The 13292-nt window shown below is 43.2% G+C and overlaps 2 protein-coding genes and 1 long non-coding RNA gene across 10 annotated transcripts in view; 2 read left to right on the plus strand and 1 right to left on the minus strand.

Annotated features, from left to right (window-relative positions):
• Nucleotides 1-1957, plus strand: part of LOC119303266 — a 7575-nt gene extending 5618 nt beyond the window's left edge. For all 8 annotated transcript variants that reach the window (XR_005147869.1, XR_005147868.1, XR_005147864.1 and 5 more), the window contains 2 exons: nucleotides 1274-1366; nucleotides 1593-1957. This is a non-coding gene — a long non-coding RNA (uncharacterized LOC119303266). The remainder of the gene's footprint in view (nucleotides 1-1273; nucleotides 1367-1592) is intronic.
• Nucleotides 1958-5024: 3067 nt separating this feature from the next.
• On the plus strand, nucleotides 5025-8797 carry LOC119303267. Its single transcript, XM_037580378.1, has 9 exons — nucleotides 5025-5460; nucleotides 5765-5845; nucleotides 6139-6186; nucleotides 6268-6585; nucleotides 7354-7525; nucleotides 7627-7846; nucleotides 8064-8188; nucleotides 8261-8305; nucleotides 8411-8797. The coding sequence occupies exons 1-9, from the start codon at nucleotides 5099-5101 to the stop codon at nucleotides 8531-8533; spliced, it is 1494 nt and encodes a 497-aa protein (XP_037436275.1). The 5' UTR covers nucleotides 5025-5098; the 3' UTR covers nucleotides 8534-8797.
• A 344-nt stretch (nucleotides 8798-9141) lies between these two features.
• On the minus strand, nucleotides 9142-10699 carry LOC119303268 (CCG-binding protein 1-like). The gene is made up of 3 exons (XM_037580379.1): nucleotides 10425-10699; nucleotides 9817-9890; nucleotides 9142-9663 (listed from the first exon to the last, which is right to left on the minus strand). Exons 1-3 carry the CDS (start codon nucleotides 10654-10656, stop codon nucleotides 9340-9342), a joined length of 630 nt encoding a protein of 209 aa, XP_037436276.1. The 5' UTR covers nucleotides 10657-10699; the 3' UTR covers nucleotides 9142-9339.
• Nucleotides 10700-13292: the final 2593 nt, after the last annotated feature.

The raw sequence follows: 13292 nt of genomic DNA on the forward strand, positions 1-13292 counted from the left end.
GGAGAAATTTGGTTTTTGGTGAACTGAAACAATATACCAATAAAAAATTAGCGCTTGGCTGTACATATGAATGTTAACTTTGTTAAAATAATTCTCCCTTTATAAGAGAAGATTTCTTAGTTCAAATATATGTTTTGAAAAAATATAGTATTTTCCTGATAAACCTTTTGATTCCTCAACATCCATATCTCAGAAGGATAATAGTGGTGTGTTTATGTTGCTTTGGGTCTCTTATCACTCGGATCATTCATCAGAAAAATATTTAAAAAATAATTCTATTTTGACGTTTCCTTTGTGTTCATTGTTCCATCACAGTAGTTTAGGTTCACATGAAACCAGACCATATGTTTCAGTTTCACTCTTTGGACCATGATGGTGTTGTGCAAGGTGGGCTAGATCGTAATGCTAAAAGAATCAATGGAGGTTATTGGATAGCTTTTAGATTCTCCAAAAAATAATCTAGCAGATGGATGATCCTATTATCACGTATGGTGGTGGTGTGCAAGGAAATGGAGCAGCATGATGGTAGCTAATGCTGTTATCTTCACATGTAAGATGTATGAGCTTCAGTTAGTCATGCTATTATCATGTATAGTCAAAAATGATTAGTTTAATCGGAATTTAGAGTTTCATTCTTAGTTCTCTGAAATATTGTTTTTATATGTAATTCCTGCAGAGTGTAGTATATTGGGAGCCAAGGCCGAGTAGTAAGCCATGTGTCACCGCAAGGACATGAGCGAGATTTAATTAATTGTATTTGCAAGATTTGGTCTTCCGTTCTTGTTTTCCTGGTCATCTCATAGGTTTTATCACTTACATTTCCTTCTATGGTGGTCTGATCATTGTACTTTGGGACATTGTACTTTTAGGACGTAATGTGCACTTCTGGTTGTTATTTTAAATTGCTCATGTCTTGATATGTCTTTCAAATTCTTGACATCTGCGCCAGTAGCCTAAACCTCCATGGCATGCTCCATCGGAGTATTTTGTTTGTTGCACAATTTTCAAGTGCGACCTTCCAATTTATTTTGTTGTAACTATAAGGTTTGGCACCTCAGATAAGTTCTCGAAATACCAATGTCATATTTCAATTAGAAAATAAGATTTAGTTTGATCATGCATGCAATTGTAATAACCCTACTTTGAGCTTTTATGTACTGGTTTAAATAGTTAAATCTTCTAGATTCTTTTGCATATTTTCTTGGAATTATACTATGAGAACATCTTAGTTTTCACTAAATGATAAAATACATTTTCTATTTCCGTAATACAGGTCATTAGTGGTCACTTGGGATGGGTGCGATCTGTAGCATTTGATCCAGGGAACAAATGGTTTTGTCCTGGTTTTGCTGATAGGACAATAACGGTAAGCCCCACAACCTGCATTCCTTTCCTAGAAATTTAAGATGAATTCATGTATACATGCAAGTAGTTGATACAACAACATATTAGTTACTCGGATGCTTGCTCTATTGGTGTCTGCATTTTTTAATGTTACATGCATCTATTTTTATTACATAACGTTTTTCAGCTGCGGGACTCCACGTTGATGTGCTTTTTACCTTAACATTTTATTATCTGTTTTTGTTTAGGCAAGGAAGAAGGTTGCAGAGCACGGATGGATGTGAAAAGGAAGGGGATGGATGAGAGAGGAGAGAAGAGGGGTGAAAGAGGATACATATGGAAAGAGGGAGAAGGACAGGGTGGAGGTGCTTCTTGAGGATTATTGTCGACTGATTTCATACTCTCTTATAAATTCATGGTTAGCTAGGTAAACCTTTTGTACAACAGCTCTTGTTCAAAAGGAAGTTTGATTTTTCGGCTTCTTATTTTAGGTCAATATCAAGAACAGTTTAGTTAATTTAGTTTAATGTTTATGTTTGAAATTGACTTTTACCATTCTGGTTGAATGGGGGTGTGGATAGAAGAGATTGCGAGTCGAGTACGGTGATGCCAACATTGTATTAGGGGCAGATAGATTTAAGTTCCGTCTTATGTCCATGAGGATAGGATCACTATTAAATCATCAGAATAAGTCTGCTCCTGTTGCAACGCACGGGCAATGGGAGAAATGTGATGTCCATGTGAGTATCTAAAGGTAACAAGTTATACATGATTAGTATCGTGCACGAGCTACTCCTGAGTCAATTGAATTTTGAATCTTTGCAAGTTGATTTTTGGGAGAACACAAGTGCAACCTGAGGCCGAAGTCGTTGATGGCACTACAAGATGCAATGGCGATGCCGAAGGCGTCGATGGCACTGCGAGGCTGAGCCCTCGTAGGAGACAAGGACGACACTTCGAGCGGTAGTGAGGAGTGGCGTCATAGTCGGAGGCGAGGAAGAAGGTTTGTAGGGGTGCGGTGGTTCACCAAAAAAATCTGGTCGCTAGGCGGTAGTGAGGAGTGGCGTCATAGTCGGAGGCGAGGAAGAAGGTTCATAGGGGTGCGGTGGTTCACCGGAAAAATCTGGCCGCTAGGCTGGTTCAGAGGGTTAGTCGGGGGTGGCGGTCGCGGCTAGCGGATCGGCGGGCGGTGGCTGGCTGTTAAGGGGGAAGAAGCCCAAGGTAGAAGACAAACAACAACCATTCGATGAAGATCCAACGTTGCTCGAGCAGTGGCGTCATAGTCGAAGGCGGGAAGAGGGTTGACAGGTGTGGGTGGTGGTGCGATGGCTCGCTGAAAAAATCTGGTCACCGGGGTGGTCCACAGGGATAGTCGAGGGTGGCGACAGGGGAGGGCAGGGAAGCAACGCGGTCGGGGGTGGTGGCGATGGGTGGATCAACCGGTTGTAGTTGGCGGTTCAGTAGGAGGAAGAGGTCAGGGGTAGAGGATAAACAACAACCATCCGACTAAAGACCCAACAACCCTCATAAATCAACTTTGCATCAAATTTTCATAGTTTGACATATAACTGACATATTTAGAATATTTTTGATCATATTTATATGAAAAAATACCATCTTATGCAATACTAAAGTTATACATTATAAAAATTGAACTCGTGATGTGCATCTAATGATATTGATTCCGTATTGTGATTTTTTTTGTATTTTCTATAAAGTTGGTAAACTTTACAAAGTTTGACTTTAGACAAATCTTATATGCGAGTAAAAGGACCGGAGTGAGTACTATGTTGCTTTCTACATGTCTTCTTATGGCCTTATTAAGGATCTTCATTTCTATGGGTTTAAACACAAGATGTTATTTTTGTAGCACATTTCTGATAAGTTTTTCTTCTATAAAGCTATAATTTCAAGCACATTCTAAAAATATAAGTGGGATTTGGTGAGAAGTAATCATTGTGTTTGTTCATAATCTATCAGACACGACAACGTTCATGTCGAATGTGTTCTAGAAATGTTCTTTGATAAATATGTTTTTAGCTATTAATATTTTAGTATGGTCGTAAATTTATCAATTCACATATCACTTCGATAAACAATTTTTAGTTGGGAGAATCAAGAAAGAAAGAAAAGAAGAGCGCTTCAAGGGTAAAAAGGTAGTTGCCGATGCATCCCATCGTGCAACATGGTAAGTAAAGTATTTTGTCTATTGTTATCATGGTTTATTGTTGTTTCTAATAGCTCCACTTGTAGATTTATCTTCCCTATGCATTCATCGGCTGATACATCTTGTACGTCATCGACAAAGAGGCACGTCGTCTATATATTATGAACCCTATTCAAACATCACAATCGTCAGAGGATAAAAATTTGAGGCATGCACTAAAATTAAAAAGTTTTGCAAAGGATTTCAAAGAAGCACTCAAAATAAAGCTGTCTGGTTGGAATTCCGATATATCTAAATGGCAATGTTTATTTCCGTTTAATATTCCAACAAGTATAGATGGTAATGAATTCATAAGAATTTTTTTATTTTTGTTATCACTATATTTTTTATTTATTAATTTAAAAAATTGCAGGAATGTGTTTGCCTATTTTGTTTTTCATTTTATGCTCTGGTGGAACGGTAAAGAATTGGTCAAGCCGGTTTGCACGGTGAGTATTGTCCGTTACATGTTTTAAGACCTTTGGCGTGAACTTCTCATACTAACTATATATATTTGTTTGTGCAGAATGGGTATGGGTTGAGGAAGCAGTTTTTACTATACTTGCTAAAACGTCGTGGGAATGAAGCTAAAGAAAACTTTCCAGATATTGTGAAAGAATTTCTTAAGTGCATCATCTAGATATTGATAGTTTTGTAACAGATGTTTAGTTCGAACATCGCTCAATTTGTTACATGGACATGTTGTTAATCTTTAGTTTTGTTATCAATTTACATTACAAAATTGGACTTCAATTATTCAATAATTGTGTTTGTGTTATATCGTTTATACATATGAAATTTAACATGTAACTTTTGCGAACTATTTTAAGAGCCCGTGGCAACGCACGGGCACTCTACTAGTTAGGAGTAGAGATATGCAAATAAAATTCTTCTAGCAAAAAACCCCACCTAATTAATCTAAGTTTTGCATTTTTTTCATAAGATATTTAATAGCAGCATGATCAGTGTGAACAATTACTTTAGAACCAACAATATAAGATCTGAATTTATCACATGCAAATACAACTACTAAAAATTATTTCTCAGTAGTAGCATAATTTTTTTGAGTACTGTCTAGAGTTTTACTAGCATAATGGATGACATTCAATTTCTTATCAATTCTTTGTCCTAAAACAACACCAACATCATAGTCACTAGCATCACACATAATTTTAAAAGGCAAGTTCCAATCAGATGATTGAACATGCTATGTTTGAACTCCAATACATTTTGCCTCTTGCAAAAATTGTTTTTGGGATACAATATTTTTTATTAAAATAATTCCGGGATGCCGTCAATGAGTTTTGGGGGACAGCCGGTTGCGGTATGTGCCAGAGATGTTCCAACCCGAAAAGAAATGGGCCCTACGACGTTCGCGGCCCATAACAAGCAAAGTGTTCTTCTATAACTCATTCACTCAGAAAAAAAAGGAACCCCCTCAAATCAAAGAAAAAAGAAGAAGAAGAGGGACCCAAGCGCACATTCCGCTTGTTTTCTTTTTCTTTCCCTCTCCTCTCATCTAGGGTTTCCCTAATCCCAGCCGTCACCATGCCACCCCGTCCTCCAGGCAGCCTCGGCCGCGGCCGCGGCCGCGGGCTCGGATCCCCCGTCGCCAACCCCGTGCCAACCAGTCTCGGCGCCGGCGGCCGTCACCTTCCGCGCCACCGCGTACTGCACTTTGATGTTCCCATCATCAACGGGCGAGAGATTATTTCAGTCGATTCGAATGGGCCACTCACCGCAGCTCGTTCTAGCTCGGACGACGGGCCAGTGATCTTTGTGGACGTAGATATGGACGGGAGCTTCTTGACGGACCATGATATTCCTGGCGAACCATTTGAAAGCATGGACCAACTCATCCACGCGGCCAGTGTCCACTTGCTCGTCGCCTCCTGCTGTGATCTGTCTCGGTATGCCCCTCCCGATGCCTTCATCGTCAGTTTTCTTTTTGCGATCTACTCGAAATCGAGTTGTTTTGCGAATCGATATATGGGGATTGATTGCTTTGGGAAGCGCGGCTGGAGGGTTGTCGCATAGATCCCTCTGTATTTCTATCCATGTTGTAAGGCCCCAGTAGATGATGACAGATCTGCCCGCTTTTTTGGCTGGCCATAGCACGATGATAATATGTAAATCCATCTCCTAAGATGTTATCCATCTCCCAAGAAATATTAATCGTTCTTCTGCTAACTGAACCTGCTTGTTCCACTTCAGATATGAGGGAGGCACTGCATCTTCACAGATGCCTGTTTCAGAACTCCAGCATCTCCACTATGAAGCAACCTGTGATCAGCCGTATGACCACTACGCCTCCTCTGTGTTATTTATTCCTAGTCTACTTGATACCCAATTGATTTGTTTATCGGTGTATGCTTGATTGGGCGCCTAGGGGGTTCTCGTACAGAGTTATGATTGGATTTCTCTCTGGTAGATTAGAAGCTACCTGTATATTTCTGGCATCTCTATAAGTTTTTATAAGGATTTTTTATCTATTTACTTGGCCATTGCGCAATGTTAATATGAATTATTCAGTCATCCCCCAAAACCATTTGTTGTTGTGCTGACCTTGCCTGCTTGTTTCCATTCAGCTGCGAGGCGGAGGATCATGCGCCTGCATGCTCACAAACACCACCTTGGTGAATATGCCCCACTTTCACTTTGAATTTATTGATTTTCTATTACTAGGGCTTGGCAGTGAAGTCAGTGTTTTGCAACAGGAAGCGGAAGAAAGTAGATTTATGGCATGGACAGGACCTCTCATCCTCGAAGGACTTGCTCAACACTATAACATTGCAGGAATCATCCACTGCGACTTCCTCGTCCTCTGTGCAGATGCAGGCTCAGCCTTGGTGCTGTCTTTCATCATCACCTATTTGGACATTGGCCCAGTTTGATTGGGGAATCATATTTTTCACCAGGGTCGACCTGAAGGGTTCTTTCCACACAAATCCTCATGTGGGTGGGCCATTTCAGAGCTTACAGGATGCTTACAATGCTATCGACCTTTATCTAAAGGAACATCAGGATCCAACAATGTAACCTTCCTGAACTTCATTCTAGACTTCATTGGTTTATTCATCTTGTTTTGTATGTACACTTGCAGCTGATTACGTTCAAACAGGGAGATGTTGTGAATCAGACAGGGCGATCTTGTGACTTTCCTATGTGATTTAGTCCTTGAAAGATAATCACAATTGATACATCCATGGATCAGGAATAGAACGAGTTGACAGAAAAAAAACATCCTACGTTATTTATTATTTTGTGCTTTGGGAGAAACATTTTCTTATGATATTTTGTGAGAGTTGTCTAGATACTGAATAAATCTTAAGCACAGCTGAGCTTACCAAACTGCATATAGATACTATGCTGCCACTTTGTATGTAGGTACAATTTTATTTGGATTGTCTGGTACAACTTCCTTTCCTCGTGAACAAAACAATGGTGATATCTTTTTATAGTGCGCCAAGAACTCATAGGCATGCAAATGTTCAGTTTTGTATCTTGCTTTTGCTGATTATTACTGCCCCTAAGCTACCTTAGAGGTAACTTGGAAGCTGTTTGATCCTACCGAAGACACAAACTGCTAGTTCACTCTAAACCTATGTTGAGCTGATTAATGTCGACATATAATACTCCCTCCGTAAAGAAATATAAGTGTTTAGGTCACTAATAGATCACTACTTCTATTAGTGACCTAAACACTCTTATATTTCATTACGGAGGGAGTACTTAATATCACTCCATATTCTCCTCTTCACTGAAAACTACTAATCTTATGCTAATGCTCTGATTTAAACTAGGTTCACTGGTGTTTCTCGACTGGAAAGGGTAGTAAGGCTATCTCTTAACTATCCTGATGGCACAAGGAAGAAGCTTTTGGAATCGCAACAAATGGATGAAAGGCGTGATTGGAAGCGCCAGTTGGTTCAAACTTTGGTGGACAAGCATAATGATTACCACCATCTTTCAGGGGTTTGATCTCTGCCCCTCTCTCCCGCACTCATTTTTCTTTTCTTTTCTCCAAGGTTGCATAACAGTTGGTTGCTGATCAGATTGATGTTTCTTAATTTCAGGATCTTGCATATGAACTCAAAGATGTTGTGTTCTTGAAATCAGTTGCTGGGGGCAATGGCCATAGGTACTATCATATCAATTTGACTATGAAGACTAAAGGAGCTGATGATTCTAACTGTGGTGGCGGAGATCTTTTCTTTGCTGAGGTCAAAATCAAGGGGGGAGAATATGTAGAACTGGTGGTCAGCTGTTTCTGCATGGTTGAACCTACTGACAACGGTATCGTGTACTCTTCTTTTGACCTACATATCTTTCAAATATCTCATCACTTATCCTTGAGCGCATTTGGAATATCTCAAACTGGTCCTTGTGGCAACGTAATATCCACGTGCACATGCTTTTTTCTTTCCCCTCTTAATTGTCAGTCATTCCCTGTGGTTGTGCTTTGTTGATTTACTCGGCGGTTCACTGACAGTCTTGCCAAAAATAAATAAAGGTCATTGCTATGGTTGTGATGTGAAGCACCCCAACAATTCTGCTGCATATACTGGCGCCAAAGCTAGCTCTCAGTGTGTATGTTCTCTGTTTGGTAATATGGGATTGCCGGTCCGCGACGAAAGCGTACGTATAATGATGACTTTATTTGTTCCCACTTTGTTGCTCTGTTCATAATTAACTTCAATGTCTGTACAGTTGGAAGAGGAGGAAAGAAGGGTAAGGCGTTTCTACGAGACCCAGGTAACGAATGACACTTCTTATGCGGCAGCATAGTACCATTTGCAGCAACATGATGTTGGTTCCTTGGTCGATTGTTCTTTGCTTGTGTGTTGTATTTTTGTTTAGGGTCTCGATGATCCGGATTTCGTGGAGAAAGAGAGAGCGAGGGCACAGATACCAGTCAAACCATTCAGCCCTGCTGATTGTGTGCTTGAATATCGGGCCGTGCCAACTACGAGGGAAGACTAAGTTAAGTAGGGCGCTCAAGTGGAAGGCTATGGAATCCCTTTTGAACTTTCATGTGACTGAAGGAACATAGTACTGTACAGTATGTTTTAGACCTTTAGTGTTAAGCTTGTCAGGCTGTAGGCTCAAGTATGTTCTGTTGCTAAGACACCAAAAGGGAAAGGACGTTTGGCTTGAGATGTTAGTGGTTGCTCATCAGAATTGGATCCAGAGACAAAATCTGATTGGCTGTCTTTCAAATTCGAAACCACTTGCTGCTTCTGTTTAGATGTGAATGGATTTACAGGTCAAAGCGAGCACAAACCAAACAACCATGTCGCTTCCTTCAAGTTTTACCAGCAGGCTGCAGGTTTTGGGATGAATGGATTGGCTTCCTAACAAATTAGAGTACTCTCTTCAACTCACACTTGAAAGTTTAGATCATACCATGAGGAAAATACATCAGGTGTTCGCTACAAAATAAATGCAACATGGAACATGTGTGGAAGAACTAAAATTTGGGGGGTTGGGGATTAAAGAAATCTCTTATCAGATTCATCAGCCAACAATTATAACACACACACACACACACACACACACACACACACACACACACACACACACAATAGTACTAGTAGTCAAGAACTCTATTCCCAAACACATACATACAGAGATACATTAGCAGGTATCTGAATCTAAAGAGAAGAACTCGACACCACAAGAAGCACACACCATTACATAGTTCCATTTAACCACTCAGCAAAAAACAACTAAGCAGGCAACAGCAATCCAAGCTTCCATGCTCGATGCCAGGAGAACAGAGGAGTGATTCAGTCAGTCTCATGGTCTGGGCGAGGGGTATACCAGTCAGGGAACCTCCCCATCCTTCTCAGCAGCCTCGTGTAAGGAGACTCCGGCATCAGAGCCTCCTCATCCTCGTCGATCTCTTCCTGCGTTTTCGGCAGCCCATCAGGGACGGGGAAAGGCCTCGGCTTCGCTGTTTGCCCCGGGGAGTTTGATGGCGCTGAATTGTGAGCTTTCTCGGCCATCTTCTTCCGTAGGTCTGACCGGTGGTGGATGCTGCTTATGAGGTACCTTGGGTCTGACCGCGAGTCCTTCACCATCCTTGAGATTTCTTCTTGCGGTAGCTCTTGCTGGGAAATGGGGAAGAGTGGTTAGTTGGATTGGATCGCCGCAAGTAGCACGCAAAGGTACTAAATATCTTGCAGAGAGTGCAGCATGCTCATGATGAATTTGGTAATGTTGATTTATGAAAAGATGATTTTGGCTGCGGTGCCGGTGCATACCTCGAGTTTGTTGAGTTCAAAATAGGCATCCCAGCAGCTGCAGCAATCATCGCCTTCAAGGGTCGTGCAATAATCTGTACCCAGATAAGATGAACCACTGTTAGAATTCTTTTAGATCCAATTAACACTGTTCAAATTCAGAGTCGGCAACTTCTTATACAGCTTAATCTGTTATGAAATGCAATTGTTAGAACTCTGATCGGCACGCACACACAAAACTTAAATTGGAGCGCTGACTGTAAATGACACAATTCACATCTCAGGCTAACTAATTAATATGAAACTATTTAGCTGCCGCCGTTAGCACTCTATATATTTGACTTTGTTACATACTGCTTTGTTACCACCATGAAATTAGCACTCGAATTTACACCAAACCAAACAAGCTTTTAACAGTAAGGTCTCAAAATTAAATGAACACGCGAAACGCTAAACAAGCAAGCAACAGAACCGAAACCAGATCTAAGCCAGAAGTCTAAACTAAACCATTACTAGCCGGCTTTAACCTTGACAGGAAGCCGCATCACACTCACATGCACTAAGAAATTCAGAGAAAAATAATTAATTAGAAACTCGTGCCCTACTCAAAGAGGAATTAGAGGGGATACCTGTGATGTGGTCCTTGGTGCGCTGGACGAGAGGCTTCTCCTGCTTGAAGAACTCGTCGAGGATGCTGCGGCTGGAGCTGAAGGGCTCCCGCTTGGGGATCGAGCCGTAGTCCCGCAGCACGCGCACCGCCACCGAGCGCCGCCCGGGCGTGGCCGAGGTGGCGGTGGCGGGGTACGCGGGCGTCGTCGCCGTCGCCGGCGACAGCGGCCGGAGAGCGGTGGATGAGAGCATTTTGGTGTTTGGTCCTTGTCTCGTCGCTTTTACTTCGGTGGGTTTGCGGGGAGTGGATTGGCTCGAAGTTTCTATATACAGGGGAAGAGTAGAACGGATAAGGATCGGTTCTGAACCTGAGATCTATGTGTCACAGGAAATATTATTGTATTTTTACCCCTTTTGCGATATGACCACCTAATATATAATTTTAGCACACACATCCTTCGAGCAACTCTAGCAGATGTGTCATGTATGGCCGATCACCATGATAATCGTTAGTATGATGATCGGTAAAAAAAAGGCATTCTAACAGAATCATCTCATGCGTTGCGATCTTCAAAATTAATGGAGTCATCTTCAAAAACCTCGTAGTTGACTGTGGAGGCCCGATTTGCAGTGTGCTCCATCGCCGACTATCAGCGTGAGATGGAAGTTTTCATCTTCTTTATCCTCGCACCACAACCGGATTTGAAGCTCCGTGCCGCCCTTACATGCACCATCTCGCATAGATAATCACCAACGAGAGACGTGACGCATCACCGGCCCTATTAATAGCACGACCGCTCCCTTGGATTCCCATGGCGGGCTGTCGGACGGACGCCACAAGGCATCACCTCCTCGCCATACCGGCTATAAAAGCCCGGTGGCAAGGCATCCCAATCACCAACACCCTAGCAAGCTCCTCCACTCTTCCCAGCAATGTCGTCGTGTTGGGGTGCAACAAGTTGGTTCAATGTGTTGTCGGATGCGAACCTTCCGCCCAGGCATCGCGCACCGATGGCGCGAACTCTCTCCGCACCACACTAGCCTCGGCAGTCGCCGCATCCTCTCCCACGGTGTGCATGGCGCTGGTGGCTCCCACGACGATGGACACGAGGGATCTATCACAGGGTTTTTTTGCCGGAAAAAAAGTCGGCAAGCTATGTCCAGTACGGTGCAACACCTAAAAGCAAATCCGGTGAAGAAGAATGAGATGGAGGCAATTAGCAAGTAGTTGTGTCGCGGCAAGGTACACCTAGCACTCGAGAAAAATTCATACCTAGCCAAGCCAGTCTACCCATCGGGGCCCGAGGAAAGAACACTAGAAAGAAAATTTGTGACGCGGCATTATTACGTGTAACTGACGACCAAGGTCCACATGATAGATAACGAATGGGATAAAAACTTGCAAACCAAATGAGGGCAAGAACCCGCAAAACTCTCACTAAATGGAGTAACCCGGATGAAAAACTGTTAAATAAGATAATTTATGTAAAAATGTCAAAAAAGGAATAAAAACTCAAATTCACTATATATCTGTTGGTGATTATTTTATGGGAATGCCCTTTTCTTTTCATGGTGGTGATGCAAGATTTGCAAAACTGCAGTTTTGTAGGGAGTCGAATGTCGAATGCCGAGATTTTGCCGATCGCTGTCACCTGTCAGCAATCGACTCCCCCGGCGATAGAAATATCTCCAGGCGCAGGTAGACAATATCCCAGCTGATTTACACTAGACGACTACACGTAGACCTTCCCAGGGCAAGTGTATCCGGTATTGGACGTGTTATCTCGTCCAGTTGGCAAGTGCGACATGCAGCCACCTCTGTCTTTACGTCCAAGTGCAGAAACGGCGGGTATCCCATCCGTCGATTTCAATACAGGAAGCTGGCTATAGCGTGCGGATGGATCGATGGGCGACAAACCGCGGGCGCCGATTACCACTCTCCGAGAGTAGCCCTGCTCCATCCGCGGGAGAACTCTTCTCCCGTGGATAATGGTTAGCGCGCCGACGGAACGGAAGCACCGGCCTCGATGAGGGAGTCCACGGAACCAGTTGGAAAATCCATCCACGGTTTGCAAGGCCTACGCATATTCGTAGATCATCAATTCGATCAATGTAAAAAATTGTATATATCACAATAGTCATAGGGGAACGTTTATATTCATCCGACTGATTTCCGACGATGCGTAAGCCGCCCGCTGCACCGTCCGATTAGTAGATCATCTCATTCAGTCGTGTGTTGGTACAAAGCGTACACGGTGCGTTGCATGTGGCTGGTCCCCACAAGAGGCTATCGTGATTCTTTTTGACCTTTTTTATTCCTTTTCACACGATGTTCTAGGGTAGCTTGGTGCACTTTTACTACTGCTCACAGCCTCACATAAGTGCAGACGGCTGCACTTCAACAGCGTTGCTACAAGGTCGTCTCGGTGCCATGCCGCGTTAGTTGCCGGCGATGTGCTAGGACAACGGAGCGCCGATGGGCTGCCATTCACGGCCTCTAGTGCATGCGTCGACGGCTGCTGCAATGGAGCATCGCCGCACCGCCGACGAAGCATCGTCGCTGCTGCAACGGAGCATCGTTGGGTCGCCGAAGCATCGTCGGTGTTGGAATGGAGCATCTTCGAGCCACCTAAGCATCGCCGGTACTGCAACGGAGCATCGCCAGGCCGCCGGAGCATCATCAGTGCTACAACGGAGCATCGCCAGGCCGCCGGAGCATCATCAGTGCTACAACGGAGCATCTTCGAGCCACCTGAGCATCGTCGATACTGTAGCGGAGCCTAGTTGGTGCTGCAACGGAGTATCTTTGAGCCGCCTGAGAATCGTCAGTACTGCAATTAAGCATCGTCAGTGCTGCAACGGAGCATCTTCGAGCCGCCTGAGCATCG

This window comes from Triticum dicoccoides, chromosome 5A (genome assembly GCF_002162155.2).
Source record: "Triticum dicoccoides isolate Atlit2015 ecotype Zavitan chromosome 5A, WEW_v2.0, whole genome shotgun sequence".
Lineage (NCBI taxonomy): Eukaryota > Viridiplantae > Streptophyta > Magnoliopsida > Poales > Poaceae > Triticum > Triticum dicoccoides.

Bases quoted from the DNA above. Each gene is read 5' to 3' on its own strand.
- LOC119303267 (XM_037580378.1), top strand. From the start codon at position 5,099: ATGCCACCCCGTCCTCCAGGCAGCCTCGGCCGCGGCCGCGGCCGCGGG. The intron at 5,461-5,764 runs GTATGCCCCTCC...GTTCCACTTCAG, and splicing joins TCCTGCTGTGATCTGTCTCG to ATATGAGGGAGGCACTGCAT. The intron at 7,526-7,626 runs GTTTGATCTCTG...TCTTAATTTCAG, and splicing joins ATTACCACCATCTTTCAGGG to GATCTTGCATATGAACTCAA.
- LOC119303268 (XM_037580379.1), bottom strand. From the start codon at position 10,656: ATGCTCTCATCCACCGCTCTCCGGCCGCTGTCGCCGGCGACGGCGACG. The intron at 9,891-10,424 runs GTATCCCCTCTA...ATCTGGGTACAG, and splicing joins CACCAAGGACCACATCACAG to ATTATTGCACGACCCTTGAA. The intron at 9,664-9,816 runs GTATGCACCGGC...CCCATTTCCCAG, and splicing joins TTGAACTCAACAAACTCGAG to CAAGAGCTACCGCAAGAAGA.